The 22,519-nt window shown below is 30.2% G+C and overlaps 2 protein-coding genes across 2 annotated transcripts; one reads left to right on the forward strand and one right to left on the reverse strand.

Annotated features, from left to right (window-relative positions):
• The first annotated feature begins 8,941 nt into the window (after positions 1 to 8,941).
• On the forward strand, positions 8,942 to 11,451 carry LOC126678527 (uncharacterized). The gene is made up of 3 exons (XM_050373419.2): positions 8,942 to 9,035; positions 9,949 to 10,043; positions 10,577 to 11,451. The coding sequence occupies exon 3, from the start codon at positions 10,579 to 10,581 to the stop codon at positions 11,449 to 11,451; it is 873 nt and encodes a 290-aa protein (XP_050229376.1). The 5' UTR covers positions 8,942 to 9,035; positions 9,949 to 10,043; positions 10,577 to 10,578.
• Positions 11,452 to 14,512: 3,061 nt separating this feature from the next.
• LOC126678908 (desmethyl-deoxy-podophyllotoxin synthase-like) lies at positions 14,513 to 16,466 on the reverse strand. The gene is made up of 2 exons (XM_050373824.1): positions 15,529 to 16,466; positions 14,513 to 15,447 (listed from the first exon to the last, which is right to left on the reverse strand). Exons 1-2 carry the CDS (start codon positions 16,420 to 16,422, stop codon positions 14,833 to 14,835), a joined length of 1,509 nt encoding a protein of 502 aa, XP_050229781.1. The 5' UTR covers positions 16,423 to 16,466; the 3' UTR covers positions 14,513 to 14,832.
• Positions 16,467 to 22,519: the final 6,053 nt, after the last annotated feature.

Here is a 22,519-nt window from a genome sequence, read left to right on the forward strand (position 1 = left end):
TAAACCTAATTAAACCTAATAAATTTATATTATAATATATTTTAATGAATATGTAATTAAAAAAATGAATTAATATATTACTTAGGAATTAATGTTGAATTAAATTTGGTGAAAGGATTTAATGTTCATGATGATTTTGAACTTGATTTATTATTTTTAATGTTGTTGAGATCTTGATATGACTGGATTTAGGTAATAAATAAAATAGTTATGTGTAAATTAAGGTAAGTTTTTGGCTATGCCGAGTAAAATAACATATGCGTTTATACTTATAACCATCATGATATATATTGATTACACCACAATGAGCTTCACTTTTTAAAGAAAAAAAAATGAGAAAATAATTACACTCGTCCTTTAAATAAGCAGTCTATTCAGTGATTATTTTTATATTTATGTGTGTATAGTTTAATTACGAACACTGTCGTATGTTTGTTGTGTATATTACTCTCAGATTGCTCGTTGGAAGACGAACAATTGGGTCTCAAACGACAGCGGTGTCAAAGAACCGACGACTGGAATTTAAAAAAAATAAATTTTAAGATGAATATGACATTTTTTGTTTTAAATAGAATTTAAATTAATTATATATCCATCAAATATGTAAAAAAATATTTATTAGAATTATTTAAATTTAGTAAAAAAATAAATTAATTTTAATTAGCGTTAAATAAAAATATTATTTTTTAAATATATATGAATTTTATTATAATATAATTAATCATTTAATTATTTAATTTTAAAATTAGTTTTATTCACCAAAAAATACCAAACCTATGCATTCTGTGTCAATTATAGCCAAACCTTATTTAAATATTTCAGTTGTCATGTCAGCCAATTGCTTAGTTGGCGGTGACGTGGACGACACGGTGTCATAAAAACCGGTTCGATTCAAAAATGGCTAAAAAAGAAACAGAACATATAAGGTTTGGCTAAATCTGGTGATTTTTAAAGGTTTGGCTATAATTGACACAAGACGTATAGGTTTGGCATTTTTTGGTGATTAAGCCAATTTTAAAAGTACAAAAGGTTCTAAATTTTTTAAAATCGGCTAATTTTGACAATTTTGAAAGATTTGACTATAACTGACAGAATCCGTAAAAATTTGGCATTAGAAAAAAATTAGCCCTTTTATCTACTATAATCTTTGTGAATTTAATAATATATTTTAATGTGATAAGCTATATTTACAGAATGAATTAACAAAAAGAGTCTATCTAAAATGATTTCGAATAAATAGTCACCTTCTTGGTTATAATTGCAAAGAGTAAATTCTAGAACCAATCAAATAAAGAGAGTGAAATTCTACTAATTATAATAAAGTTACCATAAAAATAAACTCACGTTTAAAGTTTATTTAAATTTACATACAATTTAAAAGTATGGGATTTTATATAAATATTTTTATTTTATCTTTAATTTTTATTTTAAATTTTTATGAGTTGTGTCCAAACAATGAATATAAAAGGTGATAAAAAAAATATTAAAATCCAAATTTTGAAGTGAAATATTTTGAAGTTAGTTACTCAAGCTGCTGACATGTCAAGGCAGTTTATTCTCACACACATTGTGTGTTCTTTGCTGAGCTGATTGCCAACTGTTTTCAGCTTATAGAGAAACTGATTTATCAGTTTGTAATATTGATTTTGGTTTATATCAATAAAGCTCTATTTTTTTCTCTAGAATTTATTATGATATTAGAGCTATATACATGCTCTTATTTTTTTGTTGTTGGTTGATTGTTTCTTGTTGTTTGTTGATTGCTTTTGGTTTCTTAATTGTTATCAATGGCAAATCCTCATCTCCGACCTAAAGAAATCATGTCCAGTTCCTACTTTAAGAATTTAGATGAAAATCCTTCACTTGTTTTTGTATCAAATTTTTTTGAATGGTAGCAATTATCACTCCTGGTATAAATCAATGTGTATGTCGTTAATTTTTTTTAAAAAAACAAGTATAATTTGTTGATGGGTCCATTATTGTGCGTATGTCTTGATTGTATAGAGTTGTGATTCATAGTACTATTGCAAAAAGTATATCTTGTCTTGGTAGTGCTTTGGATATTTTGATTAATTTGAGAGATAGATTCTCTCGAGGTGACTCGTATACGATTAGAGATTTAGGAGGAAATATACATTTTTGAACAGAAAGCACTATTTGTTACTAAGTATCATATTCATTTGAAATTTTTTAAAGGCGCTATTTGTTACCAAGTATTATACTCATTTGAATTTTTTTTGGGATGAATTGAAGAACTTAAGAATTTTACCAGTTCACATGTATAACCCTAAGTGTAATTGTGGTGCTTTGAATACAGTAGAGATTAATATGTACAACAATCATATTATCAAGTGTATGAGAAGAACAGTTCAAATGTATTCAAAGCACAAACGGAGACACAAAAGAATTGCAAATTAATTAATTTGTGGGTATTAAAGACCTTAATGATGCTACATAGTATTAGTCTATGACTTTAGTAAGTTTAGAACTAATTAGACTCAATTAACCAATGACCTAAGTATACTAGTAACATGAGAATGAGTTATGTATGTTAGGTTTCCTTTAGGTGTATTATTAGGTTAATTAAAACTAATTAAGTTGTTTCTCAATAACACAAAAGTAAGTTGTTAATTAATTTAATTAGTGTAAATCAATCTTTGCTAATTGTTTGACTCGAGAGTAATGCCTAAATTATCCCGGATCATATACATCTTATTGCATTCATATATCTTTACTTCAGATAAGTATATGTGTTTGTCATATGCCAATTGTTCCCCCAATTGATTGAATTCTCGTGTTCAGTTAATTTAGAGCTTTAATTCTTATTGACGATAATCTTATATGCCATTTATTTTTAGTTACCAAAACCAATTGTTATATTAAATCTAGTGATTAGAACGTTGCTTTCCTTGTGAGATCGATAACTCGGACTTCATAATCCTATTACTATTGAGCGAATATATACACATGTAGAAATCAACCAATAATAGAAAGTAGACTCTAATATTTTTCATGACTAGAGGTTTTAATGATGAAGGGTAGGATTCAGAATATGAATCAAATATTTGTTATGTTAGATGAAGAGGTATAAACAATTATAAGGGAACATTCAAAAGAAGACATTTTTCTCCAAATCCAGGATTCGAAACAAAACTATGCTCTCACTATGGCAATTATGGTCATATAGTTGATTTCTACTATAGAAAAGCATGGTTTGCCACTAGGGTTTTCACCAAAGTTTAGAGGAGAATCCAGCTACACCAATCAAGTTCAATATGAGAAAGCATAATTCCAAAAGTCCAAAATTTTAAAATTTTGATGAAGAATATTTTGCTCTGATAAAAGGATATAAATCTAACACACTGAATGTTAATAATGTTGCTAACTCTTTTGTTGCATCTAATGTGCAAACAGACAAAGTTTTTCCTTTCACACTTGAGCATTGTCAAAAGCTGATGACATTGATACAAATTGAAAAATCCTATGAGAGAGAACCTTCATATGTCAATGCATTTGCAGCTTCTTTCGGACATGTGCAATCGGATGACATTGATACAAATTTTTGAGCATTTCATACGTTTGAAACCGTCGTAAACTATTTGAAACTATTTCGTTTTGAAATTGTTGCAATCGGTTTGAAACCTTTTATAAACAATTTGAAAATTTTTTTATACTGTTTTTAAATAAAAGTTGCAAAGTGTTTTTGAAAGCTATTTGAAACTGTTTTCATAATAAATTCAACTTTTATAAAATGTTTGAAACTGTATTTAGAAACTTTTTAAAACTATTTTTAACTTTATAAAATGTACAAAACACTTATAAAATGTTTGAAACATTTATAAACTGTTTGAAAATTTTTATTAATAAATGTTGCAAATTGTTTTTTAAGAAACTGTTTGAAATCTTTTTAAACTATTTTAAACTTTTGTAAACTGTTTGAAATCATTGTATAAGCTTATTTTCAATGATAATAAAATTGTGTTTTAGAAACCTTTTGAAACCTTTGAAACTGTTTTTAATAGATTTTGAACTAGAAAAAATAAATTAATAATTTACAATTTTCTTTCTTTTTGGAGAAAGTTATGATCGTTCGATTTGAATTCGAGCGGATCAGAAATTAAAGTTGAAACTCGCAATACATTTTTAAGAAGTAAATAGAATTATAGAAATAAATATGTTGAATTATTATGAACTGAAAATTTTAATCTAATTTATTGAATTGTTAGTTATTTTTTATTTGAATAAAAAAAAAAGAAAAAAAAGTTTGCTTATAAAGCAAATACATAGTACAAAAGTAGAGTAAATAAATAAATATATAACACGCTGAGATAGAAAAATCAAATCGAAAAATGGGATAACAAAGTACTAATATTTTTTTCTTTTTACATATTCTGCCAGTTATTCTTTTATAAATTAATTTTATGAACCGATTAATCGATACATGTCCACCTTTAGTATTCTTGGATAATTAAGCCACATTAATTTATGTAAGTAATTCTCCTAAAAGAATTCCACAAAATCGATTTTGTTGTTCTTGATTACTTCATTGGCTGATCTTCTAGATTCATGTAAGTTGTTCATATATTGAGTCTAACGTATCTTACAATTAATGGGAATAAAGGATAATTAATGGTGTTTTTATCTCCCTTTATCTAATTGATTTCATTTCAATTCTAGAAGGACAAATAGTCAATAGTGCAATGCAGTCTCTACAAGGTGTAGGCTAGTCTAAACATAGTTATTATAAGGTTGAATTTTGTACAATATCTTCATCCAGATTTAAATGTATTGAAATTACTAGTGAAACAAGATGGGATACATAACCCTAGAAATACATTACATTTAAAATTATTTTACTTAAATATATCATTAATATTATTTTTAGTTATTTTTGCATTAATTCACCATTATTTGTTTAATTAAACTACTACAAATTGAGTTATTGAACTAAGCCAAACGGCAATTTACTGTATTTTTTTAAACATTATAAAATGTTGATCAAACTGCAAAATTTAATAAAATAGTTTTATAACTTTCAACTTGTGATTCTGAAAGGGTTTTAAGTGAATTTTGATCAAATTATGAATACAACCAATTTTTAATTACTTATAACAAATAATACCTTATATCTTATGTATACACATAATTAACCAAAAATCGACTCGAAATTATCTTTTCCGGAGACCAAAAGTCCTTCAATCTTAGCATAATCAAATAGTTTAATAATCAAATTATGAGTTAATATTCTGTCACCATATTACAATTCTTGAAAAGTATAGTGATTTCTAAAATCGATTATCCAAGCTAAGTTTATATGTTTCAATTGGGTTTTTATCGGCTCTAATTTCGATTTGATTGCGTTAATTATATACTTAAAATTTTATTATTTCAATCATTTATAACCTGAACCGATGCATACCTATATAGCGCAGGGACCATAATGTCAACTAAGTGAAGAAATTTTTACAGATGGTCTCTCTCCACCATAATTAAATATAAATAATGATATGAAGCTTCTATAAGATAATTATAAACCCATCCCAATGGATTGGAATATCTTTTGAAGAAGTCAAATAATGTGATTAGTAGAGAAACCCAACTTTTATTTGTGTTGACATCAAATGAAGGGATTTATAACGCTGTTCTAGAAGAAGACCTTGAATCACTTCTGCTCATAAAACTATATGCAATTACTATATTATGTTGTATTCAAAAATACAATTTTTATGGAATTGTATGATGACCAACGAAAATTTTGATAAATGAATGAAATTAAAAAAATTTAATCATTAAGTGATTTAGTATTTTAGTGGTCGAAAATTTTAATAAATGAATGAATTTAAAAAAATAAAAGTTGAAGGACTAAAAGTAAATAGTTTTCTTAGATTGTGTTTCCGATCTATTTTAAATAATTTAAATTTGAAATAGAACCATGAGTTATATAAAGTGTTCTTTAAAATTGTCAAGTGATTATTTTAAATTTTAAATGTGTAAATAATTTATCAGAAATATTAAAAGATGATTGCTCTGTCAAAATCAAAGCTAATCTAAGAGTGCAAGAATAATTTGGAGATAAAGAAAATAAGAAGGGATTGATCTGAATTTTTGACCATCTTCTTTCCAACATATAAAATCACCACTTTTACACGAAATTTTGAAAATAACACAACCTTTAAAACGTGTCAATTCAAGCCATCACCTTTTATTTCTTTTTAAAAACAAAATGTGCATATTTTTAGATAAAATTTTGCTAATTTGCATACCCGATCGGAGTGCCACATGTCATACTACGTCAGCAAAAATGTCACTAAAAATTGCTGATGGTGTTTTTGAAAAAGAAACGAAAGATGGTGCCTTAAATTAACACGTTTTAAAGGTCAAATTATTTATGAGGTTTCGTGCAAAGGTGGTGATAATTTTTTCATAACAAGTCGTTCCGCTATTCTAAAATTTAGAAAAAGAATATTAATTTCATCAAGTTTTTAAGTGCAAATGATGGTTGAAATAAATGAGAATAAATTAATGGTGGTAGATTAAAAGTTAAAATTTTATTTGATGATTTAAATATATTTTATTAATAATCAAAAGATTATATTGCTTTTTTTATGGAGACAAATATATCCAGTATTATTTTAGAAAAGTTAAACCGTCGTTTTAAAAAAAAAAATACACCTATAAATATATTAGGATAATTATTATTATCCCTATGAGATCTAGTCTGATATACTTCCCCCATAAATTTTAGAAAATGACTATTTGCCCCTTCATATTTGTGTTTGTTCAACTAAAACCACTCTACATGAGGAGGTTTTAATTAGTTGAAACATAAAACTGAAGTAGAAATAAGCCGTTTTTTAAAATTTATTGGCGAAGTAGTATTTCGTACCAAACTTTATTAGGATAATATTATTTAATCCAAACATATTACATAGACTAAATGACTAAAAAATGTTATAACTTTTTAAAAAAATTCATAAAAATTCAAAACACTTAAATTTTATTCGTATCGTTATGAAAATGCAGATTTGCGTTTTAATAATGTCCAACTACACGATTTGCTGATGTGGCGCTTACACGGTGATGATGTGGCAAACTATACATTAGCGCCTTATAAGTAAAATCGCATAATTGGATATAATTGAGAAATCCTGCATTTTAGAAAAAATTGGATAAAATTAAAAAAATTGAATTTTTATAAAAAAATTATGAAAAATTTAACCTTTTTTCGTCATTTGGCATATTATATATGGTTGGACTTTGGTAACCAGTAGGACTTCTTAAAGTTCAAAATTATTAGAATATAATGGGCCACCGGAGAAAGATGCCCATTTTCCTTTTTCAGAAACCATTATTTCACCTCTCGGTCGAATCCCATCACTGAACTTGCAAAATTTGTAGGCCCAATGACTAAAGTTTTTATAGTAAAATTAAAAATAACAAAGTTGAAAATAATTTAGTACATTATATATATATATATATATATATATATATATATATATATTTTATAATACTATTAGTAAACTGATAGTAACACTAAGTAATAATTTATTTTAATAAATTATAATTTAAAAAATAAATAATAGTAAATTATTTTTTTAAGCAAACCGATAATAATACCATTAGTAAATTTATATTTAGTAAACAGTTAGTAAACTTAAATTATGATTTTTTTAGTAAATCATATTTTTGCAAATGAAAACCATATTTTTATTATAATTTGTGGTCTAGCAATCATTTTGGTCACACCGTATTCTTGAAATATTTTGCCATTTCATGAATATTTTTCCAAAAATTCCTTTAATTTAATAGAAAATTAAGTCATGTACGTTATTTTATGAATATTTTGCAAAACTATGCTATGATTTTTTTCGCTATTTTAAAATATGTTTTTTTTAATTTTGTTATTTATAAAAATACGCTTTTTTTTTCAATCTACCACCAGTCTATTGACAATTTACCAAAAATTTTGCAATAGTCTACCAATAATCTACTAAAAATATACATTTGTAAGAAAGCATATACTACAAGAAATACTAGAATTAGCAGCAAACATTTTTGCTGCTAATAGTGTTAAAATTGTTACTAATATATAACAATAAAAAAAATAGTGGCATGTTGCTGCTAAAAAAATGTTGCCTTAAGTAATTGGTACAAAATTTGTTGTAAAATGCTGCTATAACTTAACTAATGGCAGCAACTTTCAAAATTAATGCTGCAAAATGTTTTTTAGCAGCAAAAAAATATTAGCTGCAAAAAAATTTATTGCTAAATACTGAATTTCTTGTAGTGATATTTGACAACAACAAAAATTAGAGAATATTTTTGCAAAAAGTTAGCCGAAGATAGGAATTTCTGTTAAAGGCCCTTTATTTAACTAGACATATATACACTACTAGAAATACCTGAATTGGCGACGGAAATTAGCGACGGAACAAGTTTCCGTCGCTAATTTGGCTAATCACCGACTGATCTGGCGACAGATTGGTTATCAGTCGCCAAAATTAAGAGAAAATGGTTACCGACGAAATTTTCGTCGGTAATCCGTCGTTGATTTTGGCGGGGTGAGGGAGGGAAGAATTGCCGCGTTTTTGTTTGCCAAAATTAGCGACGGATAGTACAGTTCCGTCGCTAATTGCACAACCATATGAAACGCACAGTTTCATTAAACTAATTAGCGACGAAAACTGATAATCGGTCGCTAATTAGTTTAATGAAACTGCGTTTCATTTATCTTGATTTTAGCGACGGAATTACTATCCGTCGCTAAAAACAAGATAAAGGAAACGCAGCAGCCGGTCTTCTTCCATTTCAGAAACCTAATTGAAAAAAAAACGCAGCCCGGTGTCTTCTTCCTTCTGCTGCCGCCGGTGTCTTCTCCATCTGCTGCCGCCGGTGTCTTCTTCATCTGCTGCCGCCGGTCTCCCTCATCCGCTAGTCTCTTTCTTCCTCTGGTCTCCCTCCTCCGCTGCTCCTCCTCTTCCCTACTGCCGGAGCTAAACTGCTGCCGTCCTCCTCTCACCGGCCACCGCACATTTGTAAGTTTTGTTTTTTAATTAATGAATTGGTTAACTGAATTTAGGGTATTTTTAGGGTTTAATATTGTTTAATTAATTGAATTGTTAGGTTAGTTTAATTAGATTTTAATTAGATTAGGTTTAAATTAGATTAGGTTTTAATTTAATTTCTAGAATTAAATTATAAAAATTTCAGATTATTAGGTTTTAATTTAATTGAATTAGATTAGGTTTTAATTTAATTGAATTAGATTAGGTTTTAATTTAATTGAATTACATTAGGTTAGTATTTATTTTGATTTAATAGATTATTTTAATTAATCCTTAAGTTTATTTTAATTAGGTTAGTATTATTGGATTAGGTTAGGATATTTTGTTTTATTTTATTTTAGTTAAAAAAATAAAATAGATTATTTAAATTTATTAGATTATTAATTAGTAAATTTTTATTAATTTTCTAAAAATAGTAATAAAATTAGGGTCATTTATAATTAGATTTTTATAGTTAATTATGATAATTTGAAATTAGTAGAAAATACTATTAGTTTGTTTAAGTTGATCTATACAATTAAAATTGCATTATATTATTATTATAATAAATAATAATATAATTAGATTATAATGATGTTCTTTAAAATTAGTTGAATAGAATAGTAGTAAAAATATTATTTAATACTTGTAAAATTATGTAAAAATTGACATAATTCATGATGGTTTAATGATATAATGAATTGATGGAATTGGTGTATTAAATATCTTTGAATATGTAATATTTTGCTTGCAGGATTTCCCTGAAAAATGGGTGATGCTCATTTTTAAGGGAAATGCTGCCGGATTTTCGTTAATAATTAGAAAAAAATTTAGTAGTACTCAAAGAGACATTTAATGTTAACTTGTAGTGCTCTAACAGACTTATTTGAAACTATTATTGTAGGTTTTGTCCTTATTACGGTTATTCCTATTGTCGTCCACCCACACCGTTTTTACCATCCACATTCTCTTCTCATTTGCGGTTCTGCTCTTCAACAAGTAAGTATTACTGCATTTTTGTATTTCATTTTAATTAGTTAGAGTAAATTGAATAACTGTGCAATTTAATTAACAAAGATTTTATTCACACCGAATAAAATCTTACCTAGCCGTAGAAACCCGTCCCGTGTGTTCAAGAGATTGAACGACACGGGATTGTACGTGTGTACAGTTCGTAAAACTGCTGTCGTCTGCGTAATTTGATCACGAAAAAACATATATGTATGGATATGGTATAAAAATATTCGGTAGTTTTCTGGCGTATGTTCTCCGGGTGGCTATTTAATATAGGCTGTGTAACGCTTATTCCTTACGGAATATATAATTACCGTTACACACCCTATATTATGTAATGCACCTGGGAAACGACGCCGGAAGGCTGCCGAATATTTTTTCCGTATTCATGCATATATCGTGATCAAATTATGGGGCGCCAGTTTTGCGAATGGGATAAGACCCTACCCTTTTAGCAGTCAATTACATTGACTTTGCTACTGAGCTTATGAACCAGTACCTAATTGTACGTCCTCCAGAAATGAATCCAGACCGCAGCTGGATGTATACGAGGCATGACAGAGGCTTCCTGCCGCCAGATTTTTTCCCTAATCTTGAAGAGTTCGTGAATTTTGCTGTGCAACATCCCGAGTGTATGAATGGAGAAGAGATAAAATGCCCATGTTCTAGGACAAAATGTAGAAATACGAATTTTCGAGATGTCGAAGTTGTGAAACTACATGTCTTGCAGTCTGGGTTTGTTCCAGATTACTATGTCTGGATTCACCACGGTGAGGTGAATGTCCCTCCTGTTGTTCAGCAGCCGGTTAATGAATACGATTACTATAATGAGGGAGGGGGAGATTTAAACTCCGGTCAGAGAATGGTTATTGATGCTGCTGGTCCTGAAGTTTTTGAGGAAGAGACCCCGAATGAAGAAGCTCAGAAGTTTTTTGATATGATGAGTGCGGCAGAAGAAGAAATATGGCCCGGAAATAGCAGACACTCACCCCTGTCCGCATCTGTTGAAATTTTGGATATTAAGTGTCGACATCAGGGGTCGATATCTTTAATTGACGACACCTGCCGTTTATTACAAGAACTGCTTCCAGAGAACAACAAAATGCCAAAATTTTTTGCTAATATCAAGAAGCTGGTGAAAGGTCTCGGGTTGCCGGTTGAGGTTATTGAGTGCTGTTTGCACAACTGTATGATTTACTGGGGGGCGGACGAGGATTTAACCCACTGCAAAGTTTGCACATTTCCTCGGTGGAAACCTGTTACGAAAAGCAATTCGGCCAAAAGAAGGGCTAACGTTCCTTATAAAAAAATGTTTTATTTCCCTTTAACTCCGAGGCTGCAAAGGTTGTACGCTTCCAAAGCCACGGCTAAACATATGACATGGCACGGCTAAACATATGACAAAGAAAACATTGACAATACTTGTCCCGGGACCTGGAAATCCAAAAGACCAGATGGATATATTCCTGCAGCCGTTAATAGCGGAGTTGAATCAATTGTGGGAATCTGGAATTCGGACGTATGACGTTCAAAAGAGGCAGAATTTTCAAATGAGGGCGGCGCTTATGTGGACAATTAATGACTTTCCCGCTTATTCAATGTTGTCTGGGTGGAGCACATCAGGAAGACTGGCATGTCCGCATTGTATGGAAAATACCGAGGCATTCACGTTGCCCGATAGTGGTAAACAGTCCTGGTTTGATTGCCACAGAAAATTTTTACCTACGGGCCATCATTTTCGTCGGAATGTTACTGAATTTCGAAAAGGCAAACAAGTAAAGCACAAATTTGGAGGTGTGAGGACTGTTGTAGGTTTAACTAATTTAAAAATTTGTATTTTTTAAATCTCAGGACCGTTTTCAGGCAGAGCTTGCTGCAGCAACACAGTCTCAGGCAGCTGGAGAAGGGAGTTCGTCGACTCCAGAGCCGATCGACGAGAACGAGCTGTTTTTGTCTCTCGAGGCAATAAGAAGCAGCGAGTCTACGGTATTGGATCGGCTTCAGCATCCTACATCGGCCAGAGCAGCGCTAGCCGATTGCGCCGCGGCGGATCATCCCAGCAGGGGAACGTTAGTACTGAGGACATAGAGCAGCGTATTGCTAGGGAGGTTGAGGAGCGGCTCGAGCAGCGGATTCGTACTGTGGAGGCGGGTTTCGAAGAGCGGGCCGAGCAGCGGATCCGTAGTGTGGAGGCGGGTTTTGACGAGCGGATCCGTACTGAGCTTGCGCGGCTGATGACTACACTCCCACCCGAGTTACGCCCGCAGTTCCCACCACCCCCACCCCCTCCTGCTGATGACACCACCAGTTTAGAGTAGGCTTGTGATACACTTGGACATATTTATGTTTTTTGTTCGTATACTTTAATATTAATGTTTTTTGTATGCTTTTTGACGTTTATATATATATATATATATATTACGGATTTGGTTATATATATTTATTGTTTCTTATGTATGTGAATGGTATATTTAACAGGTCTAACGAATAACAGAAAAAATATGAAAATAAGCCGTAAAAAAATAAAATTTTGCCAAAAATAGGTAATTTAGCGACTACCTGTTTTAACTTTAGCGACGGATTTTCCGTCGCTAATTAAACATGACACGACTGTTTATTGCAGTTGGCGACGGAATTTTCCGTCGCCAATTGAAAGAAACAGCGACGGAATTACCGACGGAATTTCCGTCGCCACGTTAGCGACGGAAATTCCGTCGGTAATTCCGTCGGAAAATTGGTCGGCTGGCCGACCAATTTACCGACCTTCTGCCTCCAACTTACCGACGGAATATTCCGTCGGTAAGTTGGCGACAGACAGTGTTTTGGGTCGCTATTACAATTAGCGACCCAAAATTTACCGACGGACGGAGTCCGTCGGTAATCCGTCGCTAATTACAATTAGCGACGGATCTCAGGTGTTTAGCGACGGATATTTCCGTCGCTAAACACCTGTTTTCTAGTAGTGATATATGTTAGTCACAAAATATATATTTTATAAATATAAAAAAAGTTATAATTATAACATTATACTCTTGTTTTATATTATCTCCTTTGCATTTGTATCTTAATTATTTAACTTTATTTATAGTCTTACATTCAAATTTTATATTTATGTTTTTCATTATTGTCTTTTCATAATAATAACTCTTCATTATCATCTATGGAATTTCTTTTTTTATTTAGTTATATATATTTCTCAACTTACTATTATTTCTTAGTAGTTATTTTTATTTGGCTTAATCACTCTAAAAACCTCCACCTTTAACCCCTTTTATAAATATATCCCGACATAGTATTTCTCCAATTGTGCCCTAATTTTCCCTTTATGTATCAATTGTAACTTAAAGCATTAGATTGACTTTTTTTCATTTATAAAAAAGTTCAGAATAATCTTTTATTTTTATATTATTAATAATATTAGGGTCTAATTGAAATATAGGTCAAAAATGGAGGATTATTTTAAACTTTTTTTTAGGTGAAAAGAGGTTAATTTAATGCTTTAGGGTGCAATTGAAACATAAAAGGGGAAATTAGGGTAAAATTAAAAAAATTCCTATGTCGGAGTATATTTACAAAAGGGATTAAAGGCGGGGGAGTTTTAAGTGATTAGGCCTTTTATTTTTAATAAGTTATCCTAAACACTTGTATATTTATCTTTGTATTACATGTAACTTTATAATTTAACATTTGTCATAATTTTTTTGAAAAAATCAACATGTTTTTATTTTATTTTAATATTTTATGAATTAATACGAATAGTAATTTTTAAAAACGATGATGGAACTGAATGATATTTTTCAAAAATAAATAACTTAAATCAAACGACATAAAAAAAGGGTTAATGTCATAAAAATCCATCAATTTTACACGTTTTTTCATTTTAATCATGTAGTTTAAATTTTCTCATTTTCACGCACGAACTACCATTTTTTCTCAAATTCATACACGGTGCCGAGGTGTCACGGCTCTATTGGTTTAATTCGCTGAGATGGAGGCCATTTTACACCCATGAATGAGTGCCACCTCAGCACCGTGCATGAATTTGAGAAAAAGTGATAGTTCGTGCATGAAAACGAAAAAATTTAAATTGCGTGATTAAAATGAGAAAATGTGTAAAGTTCGTGATTTTTTTTGACATAACCCAAAATAAAAATAAAAAACAATAGACAAACAATAATACTAAGATTTCGCCTCCTTATAACAAAGATTCTGGTTCCTCTATATATTACAGAACAAAGAAAAAAATTCAAATATTAAAGTCTCAGCATTAGGCATAAGCTCTATGTCTTCCCAAATTTATTTTAAATTGGTAAATCCATCTTCCCAACTTAATTAGAATTTTATTTTCTGGTTCATATTGTAGTGTTCAGATTAGTTGCAGTTACCGAATTATAAATTTTTCATACTTTAATTATTACCATTTTATTCTTTACATTTTAGTAACTCAATTTTTATTTCACCATTTTATTCTTTACATTTTAGTAACTCAATTTTTATTTCGTCAACAACAGGAGGTACTTAATATATTCAGAGATATTATCGCATATGTGACCGACGAGAAATTATGTGACATCTAATGTTACCACATAAGCCATTAATTCTGGGAATTATTATAGTAGTAACTTTCTATTTCGAAAAAATAGAAGTTGAGTTATTAAAATATAAAAAGTAAAACAATACAAATCGAAGGTAAGAAGTTTATAGTTCGTAACCGCGTAAAATTTTAATCCGATATTGAACTATCACTTATCGGATAAGTGCAACATGCTCGAATTCAGCTGGTCTGTAGGAAGTTGATGGTATATGGGATAGGAATTAGGTATAAATCATGTTTTCTTTTTACTACTGCGCCCAGTTCTTCTGTCATGTCTAGATCTTCTTTTTCTGTAATATTAGGAAGTTCCCAATCAAATTGGTATAATAAGTGTGCTAACGCGAGCTCGATATTCGCCATGCCAAATATATAACCTGGACAAATCCTTCTTCCAGAACCAAATGGCAAATATTCGAAATTGGCTCCTCTAAAATCAAGCGGATTATCAATAAATCTCTCTGGAATAAATTTCTCGGCTTCAAACCAATAATTAGGATCTCTTCCGAGTGCACATGCATTTACAAACACTCGGGTCCCTGCTGGAATATCAAAACCACTGATCTGACACTGCTCGTTAAGTTCTTTACGGCCTAGGAGTGGAGCAGGAGGGTGTAATCTTAACGTTTCTTTGATAACTAACTTTAAATACTTTAATTCACCAATAATTCTTTTTCCGTCAAAAACTTGTCTAGCCTCTGCTTGCGCTTTCTTCATCGATTTTGGATTTTTTATTAATTCGGACATTGCCCATTCTATAGTTGTCGCCGATGTATCAGTCCCTCCGATAACAATGTCCTGCGGAAAACCGAAAAAATATATAAATAAATGGTATAAAAACTCAACTAAATTCATATATAAATATATATTAACACTAACCAGTATGACCGCTTTGATACTATCGATAGTTAAGGGAAGATCAAGATTCCCTTTCGCTTGGAGATTTAAGAAAACATGGAGTATGTCTTCATCCATTATATTAATTTCTGATGCAGCTCTAGAGATTCTATGTCCATTGATTATCTTCTCAAGAACCAAATCAACTTTTTTGTGCAATTTTCTGAGTCTATAATGAATACCAGTAATAGCATGGAGCCATTTGAAAGAAGGAAATAAATCAGCCATACTAAGGCCCGACACTGAGTTTAAGACATCCTGGGCAAGTGGTAAGAATTCTTCTAGGTCGAGCGGGCATTTGTCGCCAAAAGCTGCTCTTACAGTGATATTAGACGACAAAGAGTGTAACATTTTGGTAAGGTTGATAGGTGAACCTGCACTAGAGGAAATTGCTCTGATGAAATTTGATACCTCTTCTTCTCTGATTGGTCGGAACAAATGGACACGTTTCGAATTAAGAAGCTCTAACATGCAAATTTTTCGGAGTTGTCTATAGTGGTCGCCATAGGGTGCAAAAGCAATATCTGCCGCCTTATACAATATGATGTCTGCCGCTAAAAGGAAGGGCCTTTGAGCAAAGATGAGGTCATGTGTTTGAAGCACTTGTTTTGCACTTTCTGGTGAAGAGATTATTATTGTCGGAATTTCTCCGATTTGTAAGTGCATAACAGACCCATATTTCTTTGCTAGGTCTCGAAGTTTATGATGGAGAACACCGCCGGTTAACTGGTGTAAGTTTCCGATGATGGGAAGCTTACGTGGGCCAGGGGGTAGGTTAAGTTTGGTATTTCTGATGGTTTTGAATTTGTTCCATAAGATTAAGAGAAACAAGAAAAACAAAATGAGGAATGGAAATGAAAGGATTTGTGAATTCATTGTGACAGATAAATAAGGTGACTTGAATAAATTTTTTGCTGGGTAGGCTTAATACATATGAGAAGTGTACCTTTAATAAGCTACGGTGCTTATTTATAGGGGTGTCAAAATGGCTATTGATATGCAAACCCGGCCAGTTGGTCCACGACAAAAGAAATGGACATCAATTCTAACCCTTTTAATATTTTACATAGGGCTGTGGGAACATCGTAATTTTTAATTGGAAAAAGGGTAACTTATACCGCTAAAATTTGTCTACATAATTAAGTTAGCTTTTAACGTTATAAAAGGTCCAAATATTGCCCCCGACGTCATAACACTACTAGAAAACAGTCATTTAGCGACGGATTTTTCCGTCGCTAAATGACCAAAATCCGTCGCTAAACACGTTTAGCGACGGATTTGCGACGGAAACAGTCCGTCGCAACCTTTTTGGTCGCAACGTTTGATAACGACGGGAAAAAAAATTTGCGACGGATTTTGGTCTCCGATTTAGCGACGGAATTTTAAATCCGTCGCTAATTAGCGACGGATTTAGCGACGGATTTAAATCCGTCACTAATTTTAAAAAAAATTAAAAATTAAAAAATTACATCGTAAAATAAATTTTTTATTTAATCAATCCCTCATCCGCGCCCTCCGTCACTCACCCACCCGAGTTAAATCAACCACCCGCATCCACCTGTCAATTTTCGCTAACTTCCCAGTAGGTCACCCATCCTTCCATTGCTCCCACTCAAGACTCTTTAACCTTGTAGTTCTCCCGCGCACAACTCCATCTTAACCAGCTCATATTCATGTTATATATTTATGTATATTATACTTAAATGTTAACTAAAAACAACAAATATTTGTTTTCATAATTTAGACCCGCATTCTAAGATAATTTTTTTATAATTAATAATTTTATTAAAATATTTATATACTTTAAATAAATAAATAATATATAATTATTATTTCATAAATAATATTTAATTATTATTTTATAAATAAAAACGTTATATTATAATAATATAAATGTAATTAAAAAATTAATAATTATTTTTTATTAAATACTATCCTAAATAATATTAGATGCCTTTTAATTTTTTTTTACATTGAAAATTAGCGACGGATTTGAAATCCGTCACTAAATTCCGTCGCAAAAGGCATAATTTAGCGACGGATTTTAAAATCCGTCGCTAATTGCGAAAAATAAAAGGCGGGAGTATTCCCGCCAGTAATTAGCGACGGATTTTAAAATCCGTCGCCAAATTTTATCAAAACAATTGGCGGGACTACTCCCGCCAACATTAACGACGGAAAATTCGTCGCTAAAGTTGGCGGGATCATTCCCGCCAATTTAATGTGGTGTTTAGCGACGGATTTTAGATCCGTCGCTAAATCCGTCGCTAATCGAAAAAATAGCGACGGATTTTAGATCCGTCACTAAAATCCGTCGCTAAAACGCTGTTTTCTAGTAGTGTAAAATACGAACAACCATGTCCTAATTTTGACTCTAAAATGGGACTTTGGGAGCCTGGTTGTCAAAATCGGGGGCCTGAATGTTCAATTTTTAAAACGTTAGGGCATATTTAAACCTTTCTAAATGTTAAGGACTCACTTGATTCTCAAATCAAATTTTACAAGCATAAATGATCCTTTTTCCTTTTCAATTTGTGCCATTTGTATATTTTTTAGAAAATTTGATAATTATGAAAGTGGAAACATTCGTGAGGATGATCTTAATAGAACGTTGTTCAACGCTTATACCATTTGAACTATAACTAGCGTTCTAAAAATCCGATCGATCTGGTTAAACTGAAAATCGCTTAGTAGTCTGATCTAAAACTGCAAAAAACTAGAATTTACGGCTGAATTGGGTTAGACCGGATTGAACCACATCGAACTAGTAGAAAACCAGGGGTTGAACCAGACAACGAGAAATAGTGAAGAAAAAATCTGCCGCTGGATACCCAAAGTCCGTGGTAAAATGTTAGGAAGAATTTTTTAAAATTTTTAAAAGCGAGAAGAATTTAATTAGTTTGATTTAATTTTATAAATTATTTTAATAATTAATCCTTTAAATATTAATTGATTTCATATTTTCAATCCATAAAATATATTTTTCCAGTTCTAAATTGATATATTTTATGGATTGACAACGTGAAACAATTAAAGAAATTTTATAAATTTTTTTGTTAGATAAAATAATTATCATTTAGCTAATAATTATTAGTGAAGAAAGTAATATTCACTAAAAAAATTAACCATAGTAGGCACCTTAACTTAACCAATTATCAAAAATTCAATAATCTTGAATAATTCACACCTTCTAACTTTGACCCTACGATAGGCTTAATCACTCAAACATATTTCACTTTTTTTTAGTTTATGGCCTCATCTTTTTAAATCTTCAATTATAGCATATTTTTCAATTTTAACTTTCAAATATTATAGCCAAATTGTCCAAATCTGGAGCGAAAAAAATTCAAATATTTTATTTATATTATTTCATAATGTTTTAATTTGTATTTTTATCATAATTAATTTTTGAAAGGCCTAATTACTTAAAAATACTCCACCTTAATTTTTTTTTTCGTTTATACCCCGACGTAGGAAAATTTTCAATTATACCCTATTTCAGGTTTTTCGTTTTCAACTCTACCCCCACTAAGAGTACAATTGATAATTTGAATAATTTATGGATAAAAATGTTAATAACAACAAATAGAAGGATTATATCATCTTTTCTCTTATTTGAAAAAATACAAATAGATCCTTTAATTTTTAAAATGTTTAAATAAATCTCAATTATTCATTAAAAAATTAGATTATTTTTTTAAAAAATCCGATCTACCATAATACTTCTCCAATTTAAAAACCCGTCATTAAAAATTTAAAAAGAAATATTTTTTTAATTTTTGTGCTCCTCCTTCCATGGAAGGAGGAGCTCTTCTCCATCCTTCCATGGAAGGAAGGAACACGTAGATTCTTCCTTCATGGAAGGAAGGAGCAGCAGCTCCTTGCTTCCATGAAGGAAGGTGCTGCTCCTTCCTTCCATGAAGGAGGAGCACGCAGCTCCTCCTTCCATGGAGGAGGAGTTGCTGGAGGAGCAGATCTGAAGAAGGAGCCCGAGCTCGGGCTCCTCCTTTGAAAAAAAAATTGAAATTTGTTTTAATTATTTTAATTATTTAAGTATGAATTTTGTTAAGTTTTTTAATTTTGAAGAAATTAATGATAATTAATATAAATTAAATAATTATTATTAGTTAATTTTTTTCAAAGAAGATGATATTTTTGTATAATTACTAACATTAATGTTTAATTAGAATATATGTTAAAAATAAGGGACTATTTTAATTTTTTTTTTCAGATGAAAAAAGAACAATTTAGTAATTCGGGGTAGAGTTGAAAACGAAAAATCCGAAATAGGGTATAATTGAAAATTTTTCTACGTCGGGGTATAAACGAAAAAAAAGTTCAAGGTCGGGTGTTTTTAAATAACTAAGCCTTTTAGAAATGAAGCACCGTGATAGGTTTATTTGAATCTGGTTATTAATCAGCTATGACACTGCAACCTAGGGCCCCCTATAAACCTCTGGACCTTAAAATCGGCCGCTAAACCCCCTAAACTTTAACTAATGATCAATAAAACTCCTTTTACCCCAAATTCGCCCAAAAAAAACCGTCCCAAGCTCTCTATTTTTTCAAAAATTCCCAAAATACCTTTAAAGTCAATAATAAAAACCAAACCAACCCAATCTAACCAAATCTAAAGTCACCCACTCAACAAAATCAAACATAATCCATGCATCCAACCAAATCATACCTAAATCACCAATCAACTCAACTAAATCAGACCACTCAAACTAATAATGTAATTGCAGCTGGAAAACCCTAAACCTCTCTTTTCTCTCAAAACAAACCATAGCCGTCTAGAGTTTTTTCATTGTTTCTTCTCCGGCAGCCGTCAATGGTTTAATTTTGCTGTTGACGGTAGCCATCCCTTTATATATGTTAATTTAATTTTATAGATATAATAAATAGCCCATTCTTTTCCATTTTTTCTTGATGGATTAAGATTTATCAACGAAGCGCAATTCAATTACCAAGAAGCGGAGATAAATTGAAGATTATCAACAACAAAATGAAATCGTTTATGAGCTATATTAGGTTTACTTATTTTTCATTGTTTTGTTTTTTTCTAAATGTTTTATTTTGTCCTTTTTTTTGTGAAAGGTTTGTTGTCCTTCCTCTGCGGAAGGTTTGCTCTTTTTTTTTATGAAGGAGTTATCAAGTGGTGGTTGAATCGGATGATGTGAGTTTGCGGGTGATGGGTGATGGATGAAATTTGATCGAAAATTGATTGAAAACTGCACTTAATTAGCGAAACAGTTAATAATTTATTTTTATTTTCGTAAGTAAGATCTGCGAATCAGACAGCATGTTGTCTGTTCCATGTCAGGTCATCGGGTTTCGTTTTCGAATTATCCCGAATTTCTTACAAATGTAACTGTTTCATATTCGATTTAATGAGATTTGATGAATTCAAAAAAAAAAAAATCAGACCACTCAACCGAAAACCGCCACCCGCCGCTGCCAGTTTTTTTCGGCAACCACCGCCCATCACCGAAAAAAATTATCCAAATAATAAATATAAATCATTTAATTTTAAAAAATTAAATAAACAATTATTTTTAATTTAAATAATTTAAATAAAAAATTATTTTTAATTTAAATAATTTAAATAATTTTTTTTTAAATTAAGCCGGTGAACAGACCCACCGCGATGGATTTGTTCACCACATTAAATTTTTTAAAAAAATTATTTAAATTTTTAAGTAAAAATAATTATTTATTTCATTTTTTTTAATTAAAAAATTTATATTTATTTAATTTCTGATAAATTTAGGTTTGGTTAGATTATGTTTGATTTGGTTGGGTTATGTTTGATTTGGTTGGGTAGGTGTTTTTAGGATTGGGTAGTTTGAGGTTGTCTTATTTGTTTGTATTTACTTATAAATTTGAAGGGTATTTTGGTCAATTTATATTAAAAGGGATTTAGTTGATTATTAAGTAAAGTTTAGGGGGTTTAGCATCCGACTTTAAAATTGAAGGGGTTTAGTGATAGGGGACTAAGTTGGAGTGTCATAATTGATTAATAGCCTTGAATCTTTTTTCACTCTAATTTAAACAAATGATTACAATTAAAAGCGAAAATTGAAAATGGGCTAAAATGAAAATTGAGTTAAAATAATTGATAACATTTACAAAATTTTATAAACTTAATTAGTATTGATGAGGGTATTAGAGTTGTGAATACATAATACCGAGTTTTCAATAGTAAATTAATTAATTTTTATTCTTTTCAATTATTGTAATTATCATATCAAAGGAGAAAATAAATTAAAAATAACATGAATTCTACCACTTTCAAGTAATTAGGTTAAAATTATCAATTGTCTCCAAATTTTAAATTTTATTATTTCTCTTTTGATATTTGAATTTCATTTAACTGGAACATACTTACTATGAATTTCATTTATTGAATACACAATTTTTTTTTTAAAAAAAATAATAATAAATAGTTAAGCATAAAAAAGGTAATAGGTTCGATTTAATTCAGCAAAATGATAGTAATGTTTTAAAAAATATTCCTAGTTTATATACAAAATATTAAGTGAAATAATAATTATAATATTTTCTAATGGTTAATATATCAAATTGTTATAGATAGTGTAATTGTTTATACTAGTGTAAAGTTCACTGTTAAAATTTAAATATTAATTATTAATAAAACACAATATTATTAAGTATATAGAATAATAAATACAAGTTAAAATGAAAAAGTAGTAAATTCTTTAATTTTTTTGAATTTATTTAACAAAAAATAATATTAATAAAATTATAAAAGAAATTAAACTGGACAATTAACCAAATAAGAGGATTAAAATGAATCTAGAATTTCAGGCTTCCGCGTAGTAACGTGGAGGAATTTTGAGGTGTAGAAAATTTGTATTCTCTTTTGATTTAGGTAAAAGTAGTGTTCAAATGAAAGAGCCTATTAGAGAAAATAGAAACAAAAGCAATGAGGTAAGAACAAATAAAAACAAAA

The sequence above is a fragment of the Mercurialis annua genome, linkage group LG4, assembly GCF_937616625.2.
Source record: "Mercurialis annua linkage group LG4, ddMerAnnu1.2, whole genome shotgun sequence".
In the NCBI taxonomy this organism is placed as follows: Eukaryota; Viridiplantae; Streptophyta; class Magnoliopsida; order Malpighiales; family Euphorbiaceae; genus Mercurialis; species Mercurialis annua.

Excerpts from the sequence above, each read along its gene's own strand:
- LOC126678527 (XM_050373419.2), top strand. The coding sequence starts at position 10,579 with ATGAATCCAGACCGCAGCTGGATGTATACGAGGCATGACAGAGGCTTC.
- LOC126678908 (XM_050373824.1), bottom strand. The coding sequence starts at position 16,422 with ATGAATTCACAAATCCTTTCATTTCCATTCCTCATTTTGTTTTTCTTG. Across the intron at positions 15,448-15,528 it reads GTATCAAAGCGGTCATACTG|GACATTGTTATCGGAGGGAC; the intron begins GTTAGTGTTAAT and ends GGTTTTCCGCAG.